The sequence below is a fragment of the Suricata suricatta genome, chromosome 16, assembly GCF_006229205.1.
Source record: "Suricata suricatta isolate VVHF042 chromosome 16, meerkat_22Aug2017_6uvM2_HiC, whole genome shotgun sequence".
Classification (NCBI taxonomy): domain Eukaryota; kingdom Metazoa; phylum Chordata; class Mammalia; order Carnivora; family Herpestidae; genus Suricata; species Suricata suricatta.
Genome location: NC_043715.1, coordinates 13,346,652 through 13,370,450, shown reverse-complemented (window position 1 = coordinate 13,370,450; position 23,799 = coordinate 13,346,652). Strand labels below are relative to the sequence as shown.

At 39.1% G+C, this 23,799-nt stretch overlaps 1 protein-coding gene across 1 annotated transcript in view; it reads left to right on the top strand.

The window, feature by feature from the left end:
* Positions 1 to 6,699: 6,699 nt before the first annotated feature.
* The window catches only part of PHLPP2 (PH domain and leucine rich repeat protein phosphatase 2), a 66,916-nt gene continuing 49,816 nt past the window's right edge, over positions 6,700 to 23,799 (top strand). Inside the window, exons 1-2 of the mRNA XM_029925815.1 lie at positions 6,700 to 6,950; positions 17,868 to 18,001. Of these exons, the coding sequence (XP_029781675.1) occupies positions 6,700 to 6,950; positions 17,868 to 18,001 (385 nt within the window). The remainder of the gene's footprint in view (positions 6,951 to 17,867; positions 18,002 to 23,799) is intronic.

Here is a 23,799-nt window from a genome sequence, read left to right as displayed (position 1 = left end):
GCCCACCCAGCTCCTTCGGGACCCGGGGGCCCGCCTCGGCCTCCCTCGGCCTCGCTCAGGGCCGGGGACCGGTCTCCCGTGGCCTGAGAGCAGGGCTGGAAGTACGCAGGGCTTTCTCCCCGGACACCTGAAGACATCACCCCAGCGGGAGGATGGCGGCGGTGATTGGCCGGGCGCTGCGGTGTGCTCCGGGCCGCGCTGGGTGGAGCGGGCCGACTCTACCCTCGGGGCTCACCGCCGAAGTTAGGACCCGGCTCTCGGCTCCGAGGCGCAGGCCTGCACGCTCGACCTGCCCGCCGCCGGCGAGAATCCCCAGAGGAGCTTAATCTCCGGGAATCTCTGGGCGTGTTGCCGCGGGGAGGAGGGGTTCGGCAAAAAGGGCATTCCTGTTTTCGGGAGTGGGGTAACAATCGAGGGAGACGGTAATCGGGGAGCGGTTATGCAACAGGCAGCAGGGTTTTGGGGCAGGAATTGGGGGGAGTAGGAGGGAAAGGAAAGCAGATGCAGGCAAGGTGGGGAGTGGAGCCTTGAAGGGGATGACAAGAAGTTTAAATGCACAACCAGTGCAAGGTCGGGAGGCAACTGTAAAGATGGTTTAAAAGGAGGACTGGTGAGAGATTAACTGGATGGAGTTTCCTACTGGCCTCGGAAATAGTTGGAGAGAAATTTTTCTGTAGGTCAAATATATAAACGATGGCTTTCTGGAAATGGAATAGAATTCTTTCTAGAGTTCTACAAGAGGAAATCAGAATTAAACTTGCCAGCGAGACGGAAGAGAGAAAAGAAAATTTAGAGGATTTGATGTCTTTAAAAAAAACTGAAAATACGTGATGTTAAAATACATTAATAGTTAATCGGGATTAAGCCTGAGCATTGTATTATTGAGACTTTTTGTAGGACACTACAAAGGTGGGAACAATAAAAAAAATAATAGATGTAACGCATCTGGTGAATCCATCCATGAAACAGTGTAAAATAGAACTCTGTAGAATACAAAACATTTTTTTCTGCTACTACCTTTCAGTTTTAATGCAGTGACTTAAAGAAATAACTTTTCATAGTTTACCTTTACTTCTGCATAAACCTTATACATACTTATTTTTAACTTACTTAATCATAAATCTTAAATATAATTACTTTAAGGCTCTTAGACATTTATTTAAAACTCTAAGGTCACCAAGTGTAAATTGTGAATGAAGTTAAAAGAAAAAGTTCTGCCCTGGCTTATCAGGAAATGGCAGGTCTGAGAGATAGGTAATGCCCTCTGGCCTAGAAGATAAACAGCCTTGGCTTTTTTTATAGCAACTTTTTGTTGGGGAGGGAGTGAATTATGAGAGAGGAGGAATTGAGAAAGGAGGCTCTTGATTCAAGGGTCCAACCTTCCTAGACTTCCAGGAAGTGATCCTGTTTACTACTGGTTCCCTGGGGTTCCAATCTGGGGACCATTAGAAAGATTCCAGAAATTGATTTTGATTATAGTACTGTGTTGGTGGTATGGGAGGTTGACAGTGTCTAATGCCCTTGCATTTCTTGCTTTATTGCACATGGTCAACACTTTAAATAATCCTTGCAAAGTAAGGGGATTGGCTATGGTGAATAGGTGCTATGTGCTCTGCATACAGAAGTTTCTTTTAAGTAACTGAGTAGTTGAATTTTGTGTCCAGTGAAACTGGACAAGAATCTGTAGGTAGAAGAAGGTAATCTCCTACCTGTTCTTCTCTAAAGCTCCTTTGGAAAAGGCTTATTATTTTTTATAATGCTTTTATTATACTTAATACCAAATCATGAGCATCATTATTGTCTAATATAGATCTTCTTGAAAAGGCTAGTATAGCTAAGCCAGTATAAGGTAGCCAGATCAGATCTAGGTCCATCTGTATGGGATATCGGAAAGTTTGATTCAAAACTCCACTCCCAGATTTATTTAGCAAATTGCTAATTAGGATGTACCCTTTTACTGTTGTTGGAATATAAATATACTGGTAATTGGTAATACTTTTAAGATTATTGGGAGTACCTCTGAAGCATCGTTTTCCACATGTTTCCTACAACTTGGGAATTATTGTTTTACTCAGACTGTACAAGATAAGAAGTTACAGCTGGACAGTGAGTGCCATGAGATCCGTTTTTGTCAGAACCAGCTTCAAGTTTTTATCCAAATAATGTGTGTATATGGTTCTTAAAAATCCGTGAATACCAAAATGAGTTTAATGAACTGAAACATTCTTCCCATCCTTATCCCACCCTTTCCAGAATATTCCTTAACATATATATTCCTGGAGTTGAGGTTATACATTAAAATTTTTTTAATTTTTTTAATTTTTTTTATTTTTTTTATTTTTGAGAGAGAGAGCGTGAGCAGAAGGCAGAGAGAGAGGGAAAAAACAGAATCTGAAGACAGGCTCCAGGCTCTAGGCTCTGAGCTAGCTGTCAGCACAGAGCCCGACATGGGGCTTGAACACACTAACCTGCCAACCGGGAGATCATGAGCAAAGTTGGGACGCTTAAGACTGAGCCACCCAGGTGCCCTGAGGCTATATTGGTTTAAAGTTTTGAATTCGGGAGCATACCTTACAGAATTTCACATTTTTTTTAATGTTTATTTTTGAGAGAGAGAGAGAGACAGAGCATGAGCATGAGCAGAGGAGGGGCAGAGAGAGAGTGGGAGACATAGAATCTGAAGCAGGCTCTAGGCGCTGAGCTGCCAGCATGGAGCTGGTGTGGGGCTAGAACTCACTGCGAGATTGTGACCTGAGCCGGTCAGATGCTTAACCCACTGAGCCACCCAGGCGTCCCCAGAATTTCACATTCTGAGAGAACTTAGTGAGTAGGGAGAGTTACTTGACCAGACTGTTTTTACCATACATATATTAGAGTTAATTGTATGTGAACATTTAATAATTTATCACCTTTGAACTCATTACAGCCCTCATGTTATTTTCGTTTTTAGAGAGTTAAAAGCTTAAAGTAGGTACTTAATTCATGGCTTACTCTAAAGACTTGTGCATCTAGAAATATATTTAAATCTTAAATGTGCTCTTTTACACTTGTTTGATGTGAGAAGTAATTATAGTTCTGTCCCCTCTTGGAAAGTTTGTCAACAATTTTTATTTAAGAGTAAGGGAAGCAACAGAATGTTTTTAATCTAGCAATTTCAGTGGAAAAGTGATTCTGAAAGCTGAAAGTATATCAGAGGACAGTACTAGCCTTTCCAGCAGTTATCTGATGCTTTATACAGTGGAGAAGGAAGCACTAGGTAATTTAGCAATAGCTAATAATAGCTGACCAGTCCATCCACATTTGTTGCTAGAAGGCTTTGCTTGCGTGGTATCTAGGCCTTTTAAATGCCCCCTGAGCAGGTGTGACGGCACAATATCTACTAAAGTTCTAACTCAGCAGTTTATCTTTATAGGATGTAATATGTCTTATATGTAGGAGACACATTCTTTGATCAACAATACATGTGTTTTGGTAAAATTCTTAGGGAATGTAGTCCTCTTTTTTTTTTTTTTTTTGGTACAAAAAGGTGTTTTTGTTAAAACACAGGGACATGACCCATGGGCAAAAAGAGCTGCCAGGAATTTATAGTCTTGATACAAATATATAAACACATTTAAAAATGACTTTAAAAATCCTCACAGGAGAAAAATCATGGATGAACTAATATAATAACTTCCTGGGGTTTCTATTGACTTTTCAAAGACTGATAAGATCATTGGGCCTTATTTGACCTTAAAAAGTTTTGTTAAAGAAGCTTTTCGGTGGTTGTGTAGAATAGTATCTACTTGTTCTCTCTTAATAGCAGTGAGCAAAACTTCTCTCCACTCAGTGTAGAATGCTGAGCTTCTTTGTATAGATGTCACTGTACCATATAGAATGCTGGGTTGTTTTTATTTTTTTAAGAATTACCTTGATTTTTTTTTAATGTTTTAATTTTGGTTTTGAGAGAGAGACAGAGTACAAGTGGGGGAGGGGCAGAGAAAGGGAGACAGAATCTGAAGCAGGCTCCAGGCTCTGAGCTGTTAGCACAGAACCCAGCGCAGGGCTTGAGCCCACAAACTGAGATCATGACCTGAACTGAAGTCAGATGCTTAACCGACAGAGCCACCCAGGCGCCCCTAGAATACTGTTTTTAGATGGACCAGTTAATCTTTCCCAGAGACTAAAAAATAAGGAGTATTTAAACTAATCAGTAGTTATTCAGTGGCTAAAATTACTTGGTGATACAAATATAATGGCCTTTGTCTTTATAAAATAAGTACTTGAAAGCTCTTTGTTAAGTTTGAGATGTTCAGCTCTGAGAAAGTGCTCTTGTTGAGAAGAGAGAGAACTAGTTCCCACCTGTGGCAGCAATTTATCCTACTTATCTAAGGTTAGAATCAGTAATAATCCTCATGGTTTTGAATAGCTATATTCAAATCCTTAATATCTGTAAAACAATGGATTTACCTGTTATCTTTAAACAATGAAGTTATTCTCATATTTTTCTTTCTTCCTGCCTGGGAATGCCTTCTTTCTTCTCCTTTCATTTATTTATTTATGTGTTTATTGATTGATTGATCGATTGATTGAAAGAGAGAGAGAGAATGCTCACACACATGATGGGGGAGGAAAAGGGAGATAGAGAATCCCAAGCAGGCTCTGTGCTGTCAGTGTGGAGCCTGACATGCGGCTTGATCTCACAAACCATGAGATCATGACCTGAGTTGAAATCAAGAGTCTAGCGCTTAACCGACTGAGCCATCCAAGCGCCCCATCCTTCCCTTTTCTTTATCAGCTTTAGAAATTGAATTTTAGGTGCCACAGTTATATTCGAATATTTAATCTTAGTAATTAAAAAAATAATATTTGCTTTATTTATAGGTATGTCTGATTTCCAATGAGGAATAGTAACAAAAGCCTTTACTTTGTGGTTGGTAAAGTGGAAAAAAGATTTTAGGGTTCTCTATAAAAAAGAAGATTCCCTCTCCCCCCAGGCTTTTTCAACTTCTTGCCAGAGCAAATTGGTCTAAAGTATAGACTGGGAATACATTTCTGTGATGTCAGTTAAGTTGTGCATGCATCAGTGTGCCTCTCAGGTATTAAGGCACTGTAATACATTCTCGTATAAGTAGAGAGGAAGAAATATCAAATATGTAATTAAAACCCATTGTGATCCCCATAGTAATAGATGCATATTCAAGGTGAAGAGATTCTGCTGTGGAAAAAGTGAAGTCACTGATTCTAGGTATGCAGAGAGAGAGGGGATGGAAAATATGGAAGGCTCCATAGAGAACACAGAGAGGGTAACATATGAGTAGAGTTTTGAAGGCTGTCTTGTCAGAGGGACAAGTTGGAGAAGGCCACTTCAGACAAGTCACAGAGTTATGGAATCGTGGCATGCTTAGGGAGTTATTGATAGCTGGATATGACTGAAACAGTAACAGGTCATGGAGACTGACCCTAGAGAGGCATGGCAGTGCAAGTGTTAGTGGAATTGCCTTTATATTAAAGGGAACAGAAATGGACCATCATAAAAAAGAGCAGATAAATACTGATCTTTAGAGTCTTGTCATAGAGCAGCTGTTTTGCTTTGAGATAACCACAATGTGTATATTTCACATACCCAAATTATCAAATGCAACCATAATTTTTTGGAAACATGATTAGAGTATAAAGAATATTTGTATAGTATTCTATACTTGCTTATTTAGGATGTGAGGCAGAGGCTCAGGACTCTAGGGAAGCTTTCAGTTTGCATTCTAAAGACATATCCAAAAACATTAAATGCAGTATTGTTTCTAACAGTGAGAAATTAGAAATAAACTAAATGCTATCAGCAGGAGAATGGATAAATAGCAATCTATTCATATAATGGGATATTCAAATGAATGAGCTGGGTCATTAGCATGACCAGTGTTGACCCCCCCAAAAAAGTGGCATGGTAAAACATAAGTATGTTAGGATTTACAGTTCTAAATCATGTAAAATAAAATTTGATTTATAGATATCTACATATATGGCAGACAGAAAAATGCATGGAATGGTGAATACCAAACACAGTAGAGCATCTGTTTCTGGGGAGAGAGGGAGGGAAATGGAATTGGTGGGGTATCAGGTAGCTTCAGCAGTATATGTAAGAATATGTTGTGGGGCACATGTTGTGGCTCAGTTGGTTGAGCGTCTGACTTTGGCTCAGGTCATGATCTCACGGTTCGTGGGTTTGAGCCCCGCATCAGTCTCTGTGCTGACAGAGAGCCTGGAGCCTGCTTCTGATTCTGTACCTCCCTCTATCTCTGACCCTCCCCTGCTCGTGCCGTCTCTCTCTGTCTCTCAAAAAACAAAAATAAAAACCATTAAAAAAAACAAAAGAATATGTTGTGTATGTGTTCTTTAGAATAAGGATCTAAAATAAATATGACAAAATGTTAAATTTTATGAAAGATGGGTAATAGTTACACAGATGTTTTATTATTCTTGACATTTTTCTGAAAATATCGGAAAAAGAAAGGGTCGGAGAAGATGATGGACTGAGTCCTGAACAGCTGGCAGGAGAGAGCCATTATCCAGCTTAGGAATGGGCATGGCGGATGTGCAAGGCCCCTAGAGAGGAGGTGTTGGTGAAAGTAGAGTGGAAGGGTGGCGTGAAGACCTGACGTGTCTAATTCAGCCAGACATTATAGGTAGTGATTTCTTTGTCTTGATGTTTTTTAGAGAAATATGAAACGCAATGGGAGCAGAACCTGTTTGAACAGGAGAAGTAGGTTTGGTTCTCGAGAGAGAGACTGGCTGAGAGAAGATGTGAGGAGAGGTTGTGTGTACCTTTATGGAGCAGACACGACCGCTGCCGCCACAACCGCCGCCTCGGACTTACGTCTCGTCCTGTGCACGGTGGACACGCCCGCGTCAGAAATCTGTGCCGGCGAGGGAAGGGAAAGTCTGTATTTACAGCTCCATGGGGACCTCGTCAGGTAAAGTCTGAGTTTTACCACTCTTGCTGTAAGCCGTCCGTGTTTCTGCTTGGAAGTGGGCTCTCGGATTCTAGCTGTGTTTAGAACTGATGCTGATTGTGGGATCACTAGGCTTGAAATAAGATTTGTCCTTGGAATGCTGACGTTATGATTCCTGAATTTAAAAGCCATCAGCGAAGGGAAGTTTGGTAGTTACTTCATTTGGATTACATCATGGGTCAGATATCTAATTTAAAATAAATATATTAAGTTATTAAAAAAATAATACATGTAAAAAGAATGAAATTGAAAAGAGTGAGAAATATATGTGCTCCTGCATAAGTATGTGTCTTTCTATATAAATTTTATTATTATTATTTTTTAATTTTTTAAGTAGTCTCTATGGGGCTGGAACTCACAAGATCAAGGGTTGCATGACCTACTGACTGAGCCAGCTAGGTGCCCCATATATAAATTTTAAAACTAATAGTGCTACATGCAGCACACTATAGACTTGAAATCTTTTATAGATCTTTTTATATTAATATTTATATAATTTACATTTATTTAAGGGATACATAATGTTCCATTTTATGAGTCTACCATCATTTTAGTCAATCTTCTTTTTTTTTTTTTTAATTTTAAGTAGGCTCCACACCCAATGTGGGCCTTGAAGTCACCACCCTGAGATTAAAAGTGGCATATTCTACCAGCTGAGCCACGAAGGTGCCCCTGCTGATCTCCTTTGAGATAGTCACCAGTTTTTTCCTTCTGCAAGCAGTGTTGCAGTAAATATCCTTTTACCCATGATATTTCTCCCATGTGGAGGTAATCCGTAGGATAAACCCCTGGAAGTGGGATTGCTGGGTCGAGGATATATGCATTTACAGTGTTTTTGTTTTGTTTTGTTTTCTTTTTGTATGTAAGCTTTGTGCTCAGCACAGAGCCCGGTGCAAGGCTTGAACTCATCACCCTGAGATTGAGATCAGAAATCGGATGCTTAACTGACCGGGCCACCCCGGCACCCCTGTACATGTATAATTTTGATACATATTGTCAAATTTCTCTTCAAAGAAGTTAAACTTTGACAAATAATGTAAACATATGTCTATTTTCCTTTTTCTCCAAAACATGTTAGGATTAGATTTTATATGTAAATATAGACAAATACTCAAGCATGTGAGCACATACTTTCTTGTGAATAATGTGCTTGTGAATGGACCTGATTGTCAACAGTTTTTAAAGATTCATAAAGTCAGCATTCCAAGGGCAAATCTTTTTTCAAGCCTAATGACTTAGATTTTTGCAATTCTGATGGAATTTTGTTAATTTGTCATTTTATTTTTCATTTATCTTAATTAGTGAAGTTGAGCATACTTTCATAGATTCAAATGCCACTTGTATTTCTTTAAAATTTTTTATATAAATAGTAGTCTTATACTGTGTTAATGAACTCTTTGCTTCAACTAAAAAATGACTACTTCTTCGAAATAGACATCATGTAGGAACTTAATGCCTGACCATTGACTTCCTCTCCTCCCTCCTCCTTGTAACAGATGTCTTGAAACAATTCACATGTGTAGATTGAAAGTGAGCGGCTCTTAAAAGTGAGAAAGGAAGCTCCCACTTACACCTCAACATGTGATAATAATAGTAACACCTTTAGCTGAGCTAAGAATTGATGTCATTTAAAAAGCCTAAACTGAAGTTTACTATGTGCTCCTTTTAGGGGTTGTACTAATTCTTGAAAAAGTAGATTAACATTTGAATGTTTTCCTTGTTCACCAGTTAACTACATTTCGTAAATCCATTTGCAAAACGAAAGGATCAGACTGGGTGATCCCTGGGCTTTTCTAAATCTTAACACTGATTCCGATCTAATTATATCAGGTGCAAAGCCTTGACCTACATTATAGCTGATAACGATTGATAGAGTTCATGTATTTAAACATAAGACTTACTCCTTTTTTTATACTATGTATATGTGTGCAGACATACAGAAAAGTGGAGAAACTCAGAATTGGCTTGCTGCTACAAGTTGTGTAGTTAAGAGTCCAAATGTGAAATAATTTGTGAATCCAAACTACTTAAAATGGAAAGTTTGTCTTTTTTTTTTTTTTTTAGCCCTGGGGCATTGATAATTTTGTAATGGAATAACTCTTCGTAGATCTAATTGATTAGAAAATAATGAAAACGCTGTTGAACTGCCATTTGAGAAGAATGACTACATTTCTGTTGCTGGAGTAGGAGTTCAAGAAGTCTTACTCAGAGGATGGCGATGGTGGTGGTGATGATGGATTTTAGCCGACACTGACTGCTTGTTTTGCCAGTCACTGTGTTAGTGCTTTACGGTCCTCTTCTCGTTAAATCCTCATCGTAACTCCAAGAGAGGCAGCAGCCTTTCTCTGGGACGGGGAAGAGGGAGGCTTTGCTGAAGCTCCTGCAGCCTGTTCAGAGTCTGGCAGGTACTGCCTGGAGCTGGGAGGGCTCAGTCATTCAAAGCAGGTGGCGGACTTCGGTCCTCAGCTCGGCCCTCCTGGAGAGGAACTGGCTCTGCGTCCCTTACTCAGTTTTCCTCTTCAGTCATTCAGTCATATTTATTTACAGATCTTTTTAAGATCTCTAACTCAACTGGTAATTGCTTGGATTCAGTCTTGTGTTCTCTAATCAGAGGAATAAGTACTTTCTTTGTAATAGCCTATAAGATAGTTGACAATCGTAGGCATCATCCTTTTTTTTTTTTTTTTTTTTGCTATTTACTGAAGTATAACACACTCATTGTAGGAATTTAGGAAAATGAAAATGAAAAACTTCAAGGCTTATGCTTTTTGTAGATTACCTCATTTAATTTTCACAGTGATCTTGTGAGGTAAATATTTTTCATTTGGGAAAATGAAGCTTAAAAAGGTTAAGAATCTCACCTAAGATCACTTGTGGACTATCCCAGTCAGATGGGGGGCTCGCCAAATGTGGGGTGCTCCAGTGAATGGAGGCCAGCTGTGCGAAGGGTGAAAGAATTCACCCCAGGCAGAACAAGAGATAGAAGTTTATTTAAAAAACAAACAAACAAAAAAGAGATAGAAGTTTATTGACTCAGGATAAGGGAGCAGCAGGCAGAACAACCAAGGAGAGACAGTCTGCCTTGAGGTGGTGGTGAGGGGCTCTGGTTAGAGGGTGGGATGAGGGAATTCAGGGATGACTGGAGTTTTCCCTTTTTTGGTAATCTTAAGAACTGACTGGTTGTAAGTAGCCCATCGGTTGGTTAGAGCCTATGGCTTAATGAGCCTGTTGGTGTCCTTGCCTCGGTCCGCAGGCCCTTTGACCTTACCCAGGTTTGCAGCGGGCAGGCCTGTTGCCTAAAAGCTGCCTCTGCATCATTCAGCTAATAAGAGGTAGAGCTGGAATTTGAACTCCAGCATCCTGACATGAGATCCCATATATTGACTCCCCATACTAACGTATTTTTTTCAGATCTTTTTCAAAGTAAATGTGTGCATAATTTTAAAAATGACATATTTGGGCCCATACCATATATTCAGTTTTGTTTACTGCATTTTTCTGTTAATTTCCTGTGTCATTAAAAATTCCTTAGACATCAGTTTTAATTGCTACAGAAGATTTCATTTTCTGGAAATACTGTGGCTTGTTTAAAAATTGAGAAATAATAGGCAACAATGATGTAGAGCTTTAATTCTAGAACAGGATTGTGGAGGTTCAAATCCTTGCTCTTCACCATCACTATGTAAGTTATATAATGCTCTATGCCTTGGTTTACTGATGTATAAAATGGAGAATGATATTTACATTATAGAGCTGTCATGATGAAAATTAATTACACATGTTATGAAGATCAAATGAATTAATACTTGTAACGTAGTGCTTTTTAAACTCTAATGTGCACTTGGGTAGCTTCTTAAAATATAGATTCTAGTGCTCACTTCAGCAGCACACATCCTAAAATACAGGTTCTGATTCAGAAGGTTGGGTGGGGCCTGAGATTCTGTATGAAGCTCCTAAGAGATGTGCTTCACTTTGAGTGTCAACAAGTAAAGTGCTTAATTCGATGTCTGGCACCCAGTAAGTACGCAGTGTTACCTATTTGGGCTGTTTCAAATCAGTCAACTCACTCATGTTGCCATGACTGAATCTTAGTTCATGAATCGCTATATTGTTGCTTTCCCTGGACTCGGGGCTAGAAATGGGATTACCTCATTTCTTCTGTCACCCATGACTTTTTCTTTCTGTACTCTTTTACAGTCACAGACTTGTCACTTAAGTGAAACTGAGGGACTGTTTATTTATGGAATTGTAGCACTTGAAGGAACCTGAAAGAGGTCATCAACTAGGGAAACAAAGTCTTCCGAACTTAATTCCCTGGCCCTTTCCATTTGGGACAGGGTGTGCTGGTTGTCACATCCACTAGAGGGAGTTACCAGCATTTAGGGGCCAAGGGCCAGAGAGGCTTAATGCCCTCAATGTGATAGACTTGTACAACAAAGAATGGCCTTGCCCAAAAGGCCGGTAACTTGCCAGTGGGAGTAACCAAGATGATTTCCCTTTGTTTCATAAATGTGAAACAGAGACTTGGAGAGGGCCAGTTGCCAGCACATTCCCACTACCACCTGGTGGCCCAGCCCATCGCTCTTACATGATAATGTTTGGTTTGTCTTTTGTTTCTTTAAATTATTTATTAATTAAATTTTTTTAAGTTTATTTATTTTGAGAGATAAAACATGCATTTGCATAATGCGGGGGGATGGAGGAATAAAAGGAGAGACAGAATCCCAAGCAGCCTCTGTACCATCAATGCAGAGCCTATGTGGGGCTTGCCCTCGCGAACTGTGAAAATGACCTGAGCTGAGATCAAGAGCTTAACAGACTGCACCACTCAGGTGCCACTATTTATTTATTTCTTTTGGGAAAGAGTACACGTGATTTGGGGAGGGTCAGACAGAAGTGGGGAGAGAGAGAATCCCACACTGACAGCACGGAGCCTAATGCAAAGATTCCCACGGACAATGAGATCATGACCTGAGCTGCCAAAATCAAGAGTTGGACACTCAGCCAACTGAGCCACCCAGGCTCCCTAGTTTGTCTTTTTTTATTGAACTGTTTAAGTGATAACTGACTCACTAGTGAAGTTTAGTGTAATCATTGCCTCTGCCTGAAAAGTTGTAACAAGATACCGTACAGGACAAAGTGAAGTGCCCCTTGGCTCATGGTCATATATTTACTTTTATTCTTAGTCATCAAAACGAGTAAGATTTCTGTGTTTGATAAACTATCTCTTATGATAAGCTTAGAGACAGTGAGATGTTTATAACAAAAATACCTTTGGATTTTGGGATTCTGCATTCTAATTACTTTTCTGTCATTGACTTGCTGGGGTGACTTCATGAAGGTCACTAAAATGTTTACTGTTTTATGATGCATACTGAACTGATTACCATTGAGGAAGGAAAGAGATTAATTTTGTTTTGTGCTTCATATTTCTGTGCTATTTAAAAAATCTAAAATAATGTGTTATACATTAAGTAATTTGTTTTTGTTAATTTTTGTTTTTACATCTTTTTTTAATGTTTATTTTTGAGAGAAAGAGTACAAGCAGGGAAGGGGGAGAAAGAAAAGGTGGCAGAGGATCTGAAGTGGGCTTTGTTCTGACAGCAGCAAGCCCGATGCGGGGCTTGAACTCATGAAACATGAGATCATGACTGAGCTGAAGTCAAATGCTCAGCCATCTGAGCCACCCAGGCACCCCTGTTTTTTACATCTTAGTACTTCTGAAATCAGTTCGTATTTTATAGTTGTTGATGGGTCATGGTTTAATTGGCAGTGGTTTTTTTTTTTTCTTCCTTAATGGTTATTGCAATATCATCTGGTTTTCTGAAATACAGTTCTGATACTACCCAGGTTTTCCCAGACTATGTGAATTAAAGGGCATGGTCCCCAACAAGACTGCCCTTTAGATTCTAGCCACACTTCTGACTAATTGGATACAAATTTGGGGGTTCCCGTGATCCTTTGAGGTTCAGTAATTCACTAGAATGACTCTGACTCAAGAAAGTGTTATACTTATGATTATAGTTTTAGTCCAAAGGATACAAATTAAAACTAGCCAAAGGAGGAGACATATAGGGCGTGGTCTGGGTGGGTCATGAATGTAGAACTTCCATGCCCTCTCCCTGTGCCACCCTCTAAGCACTTTTGTGTGTTCACCCACCAGGAATGTCCATGGAATTTCCATACAGATTATATTGGCATTTCATTGGGTAGGCTTAATTGTTTCATTGACCACATGCTTGGCATTCATTCTCCAGCCCTCTCTTCCTTCCCCATAGTCAGGCTGGCTCCAGACCCCAATCTTCTCTTCCCTTGGTTGGTCTTTATCCTTGCCAGCCCCCATTCTGAGTCGTCTCATCTGTTAGAGGTGATGTCAGGAGCTCATGAATGACTAAGACATTCCTGTTATTCAGTAAATTAGAATCCCCTCCACCTCAGGAATCAGGGGCAAAGACTAGTGTAAAATTCTGTATTATATAACGATTCACACAAAATAGTTTATTTTCAAATGATGGTATATTAGACTAATGGAATACAGTTATTTTCAAACATAACTTTTTAGGTTCTTTGGTGTAAGTTAACATATAAAGTGTTTTGAGCTCTCTTCGGCATAAATTGTTTTAACTATATAAACTATATAAAATATTGTGGTTTACCTAAAAGAAGCTAGGCTTTTAATATGTTAGCTTTGTAAAAGGTTAAACACTTTCAGCATAGTGTCAGGCGTGGAGTAGACATTCATGGAAGTATCCTTATTGTTGTTGTTTGTATTGTCTGTATTGTTGATATTAACGTTTGCTGATTTTACCTTTATAAGTGGCCAGGGATTGGGTTTTAATCTGAATTTGAGGTAGAGAGTGCTGCTGTGCTTTATTAGGGTCTTAATTGTTTTATTCCCTGTATTATATTTTAATAATGTGTTCTTTTGCCTCCTACTATTAACTAGAATTCTTGTGACATGATACATGGAATGAAATGTATTCTTCTCTTGCATGTGTCTTACCTGTGGGTACCATTTAGAATAACTGTTGGCTGCTATTCCTGGCTAAGAGCTGTAAATGTCTGTTGATAGCATTGTCGTATTGGTTGGCTGGTTTGGAGAGAAATAACCACGTTTATTCTTATTTACAAGGACCATAGCAGCTCCTAGAAGCCTTAGAAGCAAACTAAAACTTACAGTCTTACTGTCTTTCCTTAAAGCAGGAGCGAACGTATTTCAAATGCTGAACAGAACCTTTTACTGCCAATATTATTCTGTCCTACACCTGTTTTAGCAGTATATAATTTTCTTTTGATTTGTGAGAGATTTAACAAATAGCTGTGTGTCAACTTGTTAAAGTTTTGGAACTTTGGAACACAAAATTGATCTGTAAGCATATTACACATTTCCCTCCCCCCATACTCTCTAGTCTCTTAAGCAGATGAGCTTAATGAGTAAATGGAATTAGTTCTCATTTTACTTGTTTTTGCAGTTCTTAAAATATTTCTTGTTTACTCATTTATGCTAAATTAATAAGGGCAGATGTTGAGATTCTCTTGATTTTTTTTCCCGCTCCTACAAGGGAAAATACTTTCCTTAGGTGGAAATGTATATAGAGGGTTTAAAAAATCTACAGAGCCTTTTTAGGAAGGAAATTTGATCATGTAAAACATGTCAGAATTTGGATGTTTCCATTTCTATTGGTTTTCTAGACAGAGATTGAAAACTTGAGCTAGTAGATTTAGCCTGAAAGTATTATTTCTTGGTCCTGGCTATGTGATCATTTTCTGGAATTATGATACTTAAGTTTATTGAACTCTGTATCTGAAAATAATAGCAGGATTCAGGTAGAATTTGCACTATATTAGGAAGTTGTCTTGGTACCTCATAGACTCTTGAGTTCTAAAAGACTTTAAAGATCATCTGGCCCCACTTGATTCTTTTAGGAGACTCTTATCTAAATTATTTGTGACAGATGGCTCTCTCGCTCTCCATGAGCTATTGTGAGAGGCATTCTGTTTCATTATTGGCATCTCTAATAAGTTCTTCCTCATTTTTGATACAGGTTTACCTGTGCAACTTGTGCTTCTTCCTAGTCCCATTCTTTGGAGTGATCCAGAGGAAGTCTAATCCTTCCTGACACCAGAAGATAGCGACAGCTCAGTCTGCCCTTCTTATGCCCAGGTTAATCTCTCAGTGTTCAGATTACATGGCTAGTTGCCCCCTCCAGGATATCACTTATTGGAAGTCCCTCTTAAAATACATCGTCCTTAGAAGAATTCTACCACTACACTGGGAAAATGCCTAATATTGCCATAGCCCTTTGTGAATTTTTATTTTATTTGAATGGAGATTAGTTGTAACTGATGTTTTTATTCTGAAAAGTTTATTTTCTACTTCTATTGAATTCCATATTTTTCTCTGAGGGTTTTGGTTCTTTGGCCATTCCTCCTGTAGCAGTTCTGAGTTTACGGATAAAAGTCTACACTGAACAGTCAGGAGGGGTCAGGTGGTTGTTTTATTTTTGTGTTTTTGTGCTCATCAGTATGATTTTCATTCCTAAATTATTGTTTTTGTGGAATGTTTCGATTGAATGGGGTTGGATGGGGGCCAGAGGTACCAGCAGTGAAAGAATTCATCCAAGGCAGAACAGAAGAGGTAAAAGTTTATTGACTACACAGTAAGGGAGCAAAGGCCAGGGCAGCAAAGGAGAAACTGTCTACCACAAGGTGGTAGTGAGGGGCTCCAGTTACAGGGTGGAGTGAGAGGGTATAGGCACATATGGGATTTTCCCTTTTTTGGTAATCTTAAGAACTGTGCTTGGTTGCAAGTAACCCATTGGTCAGTTAGGCCGTATGGCTCACTGAGCCTTTTTGTGTCACTTTTGTGCCAATAGTCGCTGGGGGCCCTTTTGCCTTGCTCAAGTTCATATTGCTCAAGCCTGTTGCCTAAAAGCAGCCTCTACGATTTTGGTAGTTGTTTACATTCAGCTTTGTAGTATTAGTATTTTGTTATTTTTACTTAAATCTTACTGCCAACAGTATTTTCTACTTCTTTAACCATAAAACATAGATATCCTTTTTATCTTTTTGCAGTAATGGAAGTGTATCATGTTTCTTCTAATTAATATAATTCTTAAGTTTCTTTTCTTTTTCTTTTTTTTAAGATTTTATTTTTAAGTAATCTCTACACCCACCTTGGGGCTTGAATTTACAACTCTGAGACCAAGAATTGCATGATCTGCTGACTGAACCAGTCAGGTGCCCCTTAACTTTCCTAAACAGAATCCTTTTAAGACGTAAAGACTAATGTTCCTCAAAACCTTTTGAACACACACATACTTTCCTATACTTGTTTTTTGGTGGTTGTTTCAGATGAGGAGATATTCTATTTTTATTCTAATTAAAATTTGATTCCAATCGTAAGAGTTGTTGTCAATATGTTATTGAACATTTATGTGAGCTATTTTGCTAAACACCCGCCTTACTATATAATATCATCTTGTAAGTAAATAAGTTGAGGAACAACTCTATGAGTTAGGTACTGTTGTAATTCCCATTATATATGATGAGGAATTTAAGACAATGAGGTTAGCTAAATTTGTCCAAGAGCAAACCCAAGACTCAAACCCAGGCAGTCTGATTTTGGGATCTTATGCTTTTAGTCACTGTATTTATAACTTTGCTTTCTTTTTAATTTTATTTATTTATTTTGAGAGAGAGAGAGAAAGAGTGAGCATGAGTGGGGAGTGGCAGAGGGAGAGAGTGAGAATCCCATGCAGGCTCTGCACTATCAGTGCAGAGTCCAGATAGACACAGGGCTCAGTCTCATGAACCATGAGATCATGACCTGAGTTGAAACCAAGAGTCTGCGTCAGCTGACTGAGCCCCCTGGGTGTTCCTAATGAAACAGTTGTAGAAGGGCTGTGTTCTTGTTGTGACTGATGTAGCCCTTTCTATCAAAATACACATTGAACATTTTTGTTTTTTAAATATTTTCAAATGTTTTAGGTCTGTATGATTTAAAATATGTGGTGTCACTAAAGGCCACAAATAATTACTAGACATTCTCACTTTAATTTAGCTTTCATTTGGGACCACATAGTAGAATGACGTGTGGGGAATTATTGGGTCATTGACTTCTAGTTTTTATGCAGGAATCATCTCTGAAGCCAGTGGAAATACACAGTTCCTGAGACACAGTAGGCAACTCAAAGACTACGTCTCTGATTATGTGTGCAGCTTATACTAAATCACTTATGGCCAAGTGTAATCTTTTATGTCTCACGGTTTCACCATCTTCTGGGCCAGTGGTTCTCAAAGCACCCTGTTGGAGTCTCTGAGACTCTTTGAGGAAGTACGTGAGGTCATAATTATTTCATAATTACAATAAGTTATTAATTTTCTTTTTCACTCTCAGTCTCTCATGAGTTACCGTGGGGTATTGTAGAGGCTACACAGCGTGTTAATACAACAGATTAAATGTGGAAGCAGATGTGAGAATCTAGCTGTGCTTTATTGAAATTGCCATTCTCCTCACTAAATTTGTTCGATTTTGGAAAATACCTTTTTCAAGAAGTATTACTTATGTTATTATATAATGGGTTTTGTATTTTTAAAAATGAATAAATATTTATAAATTCTTAACTTCAGCTTCTAATTCAATAACTATCAATAGATATACCCCTCGTAAACAGAAGCTCTTTGGGGTTCTCAAAGACCTTAGAAGGATTCTGAGACCAAAACCTTTGAGCACCTCTTGGTTAGATTAGTTGTATCATATGATGTTAAAAAAACCTTGACACAGAAGTAAAAATCTCAAACATTAAAAGATTTTTAAAATTAAATGAAGCATTTTTCTTTCTTACTAAATACTGTCCTTTTGAATTGTGTGAGCAGGAGGCTGGAACCTGCTGAGCGACCTCTTCAGATCGTTTACGATTACTTAGCCAGGCTGGGCTTTGACGACCCGGTGCGCATACAGGAGGAGGCAGCAGACCCTGACCTTGGCTGTATGCTTCGATTTTACGGTGGTAAGGATTTTTTTTTAAACCTTTACTTATTTATTTTGAGAGAGAGAGAAGAGAGAGAATCCCAAGCAGGCACCATGCTGTCAGTGCAGAGCCGGATGTGGGGCTGTAACCCCTGAACTGGGAGATCATGGCCTGAACTGAAATCAAGAGTCGGACGCTCAGCCGACTGAGCTGCCTTCAGGTGCTCCTTTGGTGGTAAAAATTTATCATTGGCTTTGTTGAACGTATTAACTACTTTTTGGTTGATCATTTGTGCCTCTCTCTGCCTTCAGCTTTTTAAAAGTAATTTAGTAAAAGGTGTATTTAGGCCAATTAACTAATGTGGTTACAAAAAACAATAAAAACAAGAAGGCAGGGGGTAGTTAAGGGAAGACTTCAAAGTATCAGCCAAAATACCTTCCCTTTTTTATTTTTGTTTTTTTGTTCTAGTTTTTTTGCTGACTTACTAGAATTATCTTATGCCTTTGCAGAATCTTCATCAAATTGTGCTTTTTAGTATCAGTTGTATTTTCAGGTTCCTTACAAAAACTATGAACTTCTGGATAGCTCAAGAATGTTGAGAACTAGGTGGTCATATGACTTAACATTTGATAAATCTGTCTGTCAAGTCTCTATATTGTTAAATTTAATGGGCTTGAAATCTAGGACTTTTTACTTTCTCTTTTGGTATATTTTTCCCCCCATCAACTTTTTTTACCTGGTCACTTCAGTAATAGAGTTAGACTTATTAAAATGAAATACTTTTTATTTATTTATTTATTTATTTTGACAGAGAGAGAGAGAGAGAGCATGCGTGCGCATGCTAGGGAGGGTAAGAGAGAGAGGGAGACACAGAATCTGAAGCAGGCTCCAGGCTCTGAGCTGTCAGCACAGAGCCTGACATAGGGCTCGAACCCACAAACTGTGAGGACATGACCTGAGCCAAAGGAAGACACTTAACTGACTGAGCCACCCAGGCGCCCCGTAAAACTAAATACTTTTTAAATATCACTTTCGAAATTACACATAGTTTACTACTAATACTAATGGTACTGAGTACCGTTGATTGTTTACTGTGTGCTTTTATGCTTGTGAATTACTAACTTTACTCTTTAGAACCACCTTACGCTATAGGAACTATTATCTCACTTAACAAATGAGAAAGCTGAGACAGACTAAACCACTCGTTCAAGGTCATATCACTAATGACGGAGTCATTTAACACTTAACAATTTTGAATTAATATGACCCACTTATCAAACAATTGAACTGATAACAAAATGCTTTGTGTCAGTAGGCAAAATCATTTACTAAAATTCCCTGCTCTTGTTCCTCAAATTACTGATTAAATTTCTGCATACTTTTTTTGTTGTTATTTACTTATTTTTAAGTAATTTCTTCCCCCAACATGGAGCTCAAATTCACTATCCTGAAACCAACAGTTGGATTCTCTTCCAGCTGAGCCAGCCAGGCAGCCCTCTGTGTCCTTCTTGATATAACTCCGGTAACATAATGTCACAAGCCAACTTTATTAAATGCACTTCACCAAAGACTTTATGTATAATTTTCATCACAACACTATTTTGTAACATGTTTTTCCTTAAAAATTGGCTTTGTTTTATTTTATTTCCATTAATTTCTCTTCTTTGCTAAGCTTATGGAAGGAAAATAGTTGGTAGGTTGAAATCAAGTAGGAAATTCTTTAAGATTAGTTTGAGGAACACAACTCATTTAAACCTATAAAACTTTGTTTAAAGAAAAATCAACTTAGAGCAGTAGCATTCTCCTTTTGTGATTGTGGCTGAACGTGAATTCTTTACTTATATGTCTTATTCTGGGGTCAAGGTTGAGCCTTAGAGTGCCAGCAGCCTCCTGATCCATTGAGATCGCACTGGCACAGCTGTTGGCACTGCCACATTACTTTTCTACCCCCATCTGAGAACCACAGCATGCCCAGAGGATATTTCTTGTAGAGTCCAAAAGAGTTACCAGTTTCTGGTACTTACTCTATTTTTAGGGGGAGAGGACATTTCCAAAAGTGACCTTATTGATTTAGAGAAGCTAGTATATTTTGAGTGAGAAAATTATATTTGGGAAAGAGGTGTTTAAAACTAATTAATTTTGAAATGTGTGTGTGTGTGTGTGTGTGTGTGTGTGTGTGTGAGAGAATAAGTGTATTAATCTATTATCTGTGTGATGAATTACCTCAGAACTTAGTAACTTCTGGGGTGCCTAGCTGGCTCAGTCAGAAGAGTGTGTGTGACTCTTGATCTTGGGGTCATGAGTTCAAGCCCCATGTTGGGTGTAGAGATTACTTAAAAAATAAAATAAATAATGCCTCTCCCCAACTCTATTAAAAAGAACTTAATGATTGAAGATGAATAAATATTTACTATCTCATATAGTTTCTGTGGGTCAGAAATCCAGGAGTAATTTAGTTCTGGTTGGGTTGCATGAGATTGTAGTCACTCTGGTTGAAGGGGTAGTCATCCAAAAGCTCGACTGGGGCTTGAAGCCTCGCTTCCAGCGTGGCTCATTCAAGTATCTGCTGGTAGGTCTCAGTTCCTCACCAGCTTTTGGCAGGAGATCTCAGTTCTTTGCTTTATGGACTCTTTATGTGGCTGCCTGAGTATCTTCTTGCCGTAGCAGCTAGCTTCCCTCAGCGATGAGACAGATGGACACACACACACACACACACACACACACACACAGGCCTCAGTGTTTTTTATGACCCAGCCTCATAAGCCACAGACATTTTTACCACCTTCTGTTTAGTAAAAGTGAGTCACCAAATACGGCTCACCCTATAGGGAGGGAAATTAGGCCCCACCTTTTGGAGTGAGGGCTATCAAAGAATTTGTGGACATATCTTAAAACCATCACAAAAATATGCTTCTTTTTCACTTTGTTCCTCTAACTATTCCATTCCTGAATCCAGAGACAACCACTGTTAACAGAGGAGAGATTTCTGTGAAATATTCTCTTAAAGCAAATAGCTTAGTAATCAGCTTTAAATATTTCATGTGTAGACTCTTTGATGAGTTAGCATAGTTAGAATATAGTGTTTATGAGGCCAGGGTCATAAGGGCCGAAGTTCAAACCAGTTAATATTGCTGTGCTTGCTGGATCTGAAAGGTACTCAGTTGGCCAAGCAGCCATTATGCAGATGTGCATTACCAGTCTTGCTGGAAAGGAGGTTCTGGGGAACGACTGGCTGGCTCAGTACACATCATGGTAATAGGTGTGGAAATCATATAATTGATAGCGTGACCAATCACGGAAATTAAGAGAGCATATTAATGAACTCTTTATTTGTGTATGAGGAAAGGGAGTCTAGAAGGTGTGATTTGCTAGTGAAATGGTTGTTTTGGGACTCTGTGGCTCAGCATGAGTCCCAGCCTGAGCATTTCTTTCTGTACCATATTGTGTGTACACATGTTTAAGACTGTTTTTCCCAAAGAGCATAAGCACAGACGAATGACACCAGATAAAAAAGAATCACATAAGTATGTTTCCATTCATTTAAAGTTCAAAAACAGGTAAAACTCAGCCATGTTGTTTACAAACATGTGGCAAAACTATTGTCTGTCCATCAAAATCTGTTATTTCCTTCCATGATTCTAGAATTAGAGTTGGGCACTTGGCTGTCCAGCTACACCTCATTTCCCTGCCTTCCTTGCAGCTGGGTGTGCACGTGTGACACAGTTTGCTTCTGTGGTATGGAGTGGAATTGTGCCACTTCGACACATCATTCCTAAGACTTCCCACGCACGCTTCTCAGTGCCCTTCTGCTCTCCCCCGGGCTGGGAGGGCAGTCATCAGAGCAATATGGCAGTCATCAAGGGTCAGGTGTTGAGAGTGACAGAGCTTCCCTCAGCCTGAGCTTTTTGACGGAGTTGATCCCTAGAAGCCCACAGTGTCTACCTTAATGGAGAATTAAATTTCTCTTGTGATTTTGAGCAGTTATGTGCTTTTTGTTACAGTAGTTTAACGTGCTGTAACTAATATAAGATGCATACATAAGTGACAGAAATATAAGGAAAGCAAGGATATTATTATTATGAAAGGAGAGTGGCTGACCGCTAGGGTAGGGGGAGGAGGACAAGATCCCTACAAGCAGAACTTTTGAGTCAATACATATGTAGTTTTTAAATTGTGATTAAATATTCCTAAATTGCACAGGCGATATTGATGGATGCTTTTATTAATAGTGTTTGAGAGTACTCATTTCCTTGTGCCTTTGCCAAAATTGGGTATTATTGTTAAAATTAATCTTTGTCCCAAATTGCAAAGTATGCTATTTCATGTTAATTTGCATATTTTAAAATTTAGTGCTAAATTATAGGGGTAATATATTTAAAAACATTTCATCATCCTTATACATTTATTATGGTGCACTTTGTAGTCTTTTTTTTTTTGAACTTTAAAGATCAGATTTATTTGGAGAAAAAAAAATTAACCCCACAACCCAAAGGATGGGATTTTACATCTCGAGACATCTCCCAGGTATTAAGTCTACAGATTACAAATCATTTTCATAGAAGATATTTTGTACAAATTTTACATGTTATTAAGGGGCGAGACATAACCCGTTTCTGTTGTAACAGGGGCAGGAGAGGGGAATGGGGGAAAAACAGCTTTTTTTGGACACAACTATCTGGAAGTAAGCCTGTAGAGGGCAATCTCTACCTTTTCATCATCTACAGCAAATGGCTTTTTGTTTTTTTTTTTAAAACAACAACAAAAAACCCCTTTCAGCCTTACGTTTCTCTAAAAGCCAATTCCTGGCTACTGGCCAATCCAAGCCAATTATTTAAAGTTACTTCACTTGGTAAGCCTTTTATGTCCACTGGCTAACCGATTCGTTCATCATGCCCACTGCTGCAGCACGCATAAACCCCCATGTCTGTGAGGCCGGCCAGGGGCTCATCTAGGACCGACGGGTGAAGAGCTGGTGAACACCCATGAGGATGCCGTTTACCAGGCTGACAGTACAAAGGTGCACATGAAAGTAGGCAAGTCGGGCTATTGTGTTGCAAGAGAAACCAGGACCTTGTTACACAGTTCTCTCCATTATCCTTTATTCTCTCAAGGGAAGCTAAACAAAAACAAACAACAGAAAAACACAAACCCACCAAGAAACCACACATTGGTTGAGGCCACATTATAAACCCAAACACTGGTGTGGGATTTCAATGGAGAGAAGGAAACTTGTAAAACCAAAAAAGCCCCAATCAAGGTCATAAGAACGGCTCGCAGTTTGACCCTATTTATCCACCCTCACTCAACACCTAGGACTATTAATCCTAGAGTTTTCTGAGGTGTAAAAGGAGTCAAAGAAGTAGGAACAGGAATGGAGGGAAGGAGTGAGAGTCAAAAGACTCCAGGAGCCAAGATCTGCTTGAGGAGCAGTGATTCCTCATTTGCTTCTGCTCCCTGGGGCGGGTCTAGAATGCCTAGATCAGGTATGTGATTTAAACAGAAGCTGTTTTCTGGGAGGTGACAGCAAAGAGTAGCATGAGGAACACAAGCCCAGGACAAGAGTCTACAGTTTAAAGCTTCAAGATTTCAGCAGAACGTAGATAGATGTGAACTTTCAGAAAGGATGGTGTTTTAAGAAAGGGCAAAACCAGGACATACAAGACTTGGGAATTCCCACGACCCGTAAGTGCTTCCTGCTCCCAGAAGTAAGCACTTGGTGTTTACTGGCGGTCATACCATTTCTCCCTATTACTGGTGCAAAATAGTCCATCACCTCCCACAGCTTCTTTTCAAACCACTTTCCCCACTTATTTTGGTCACCAAGCAGTCCCTATTCT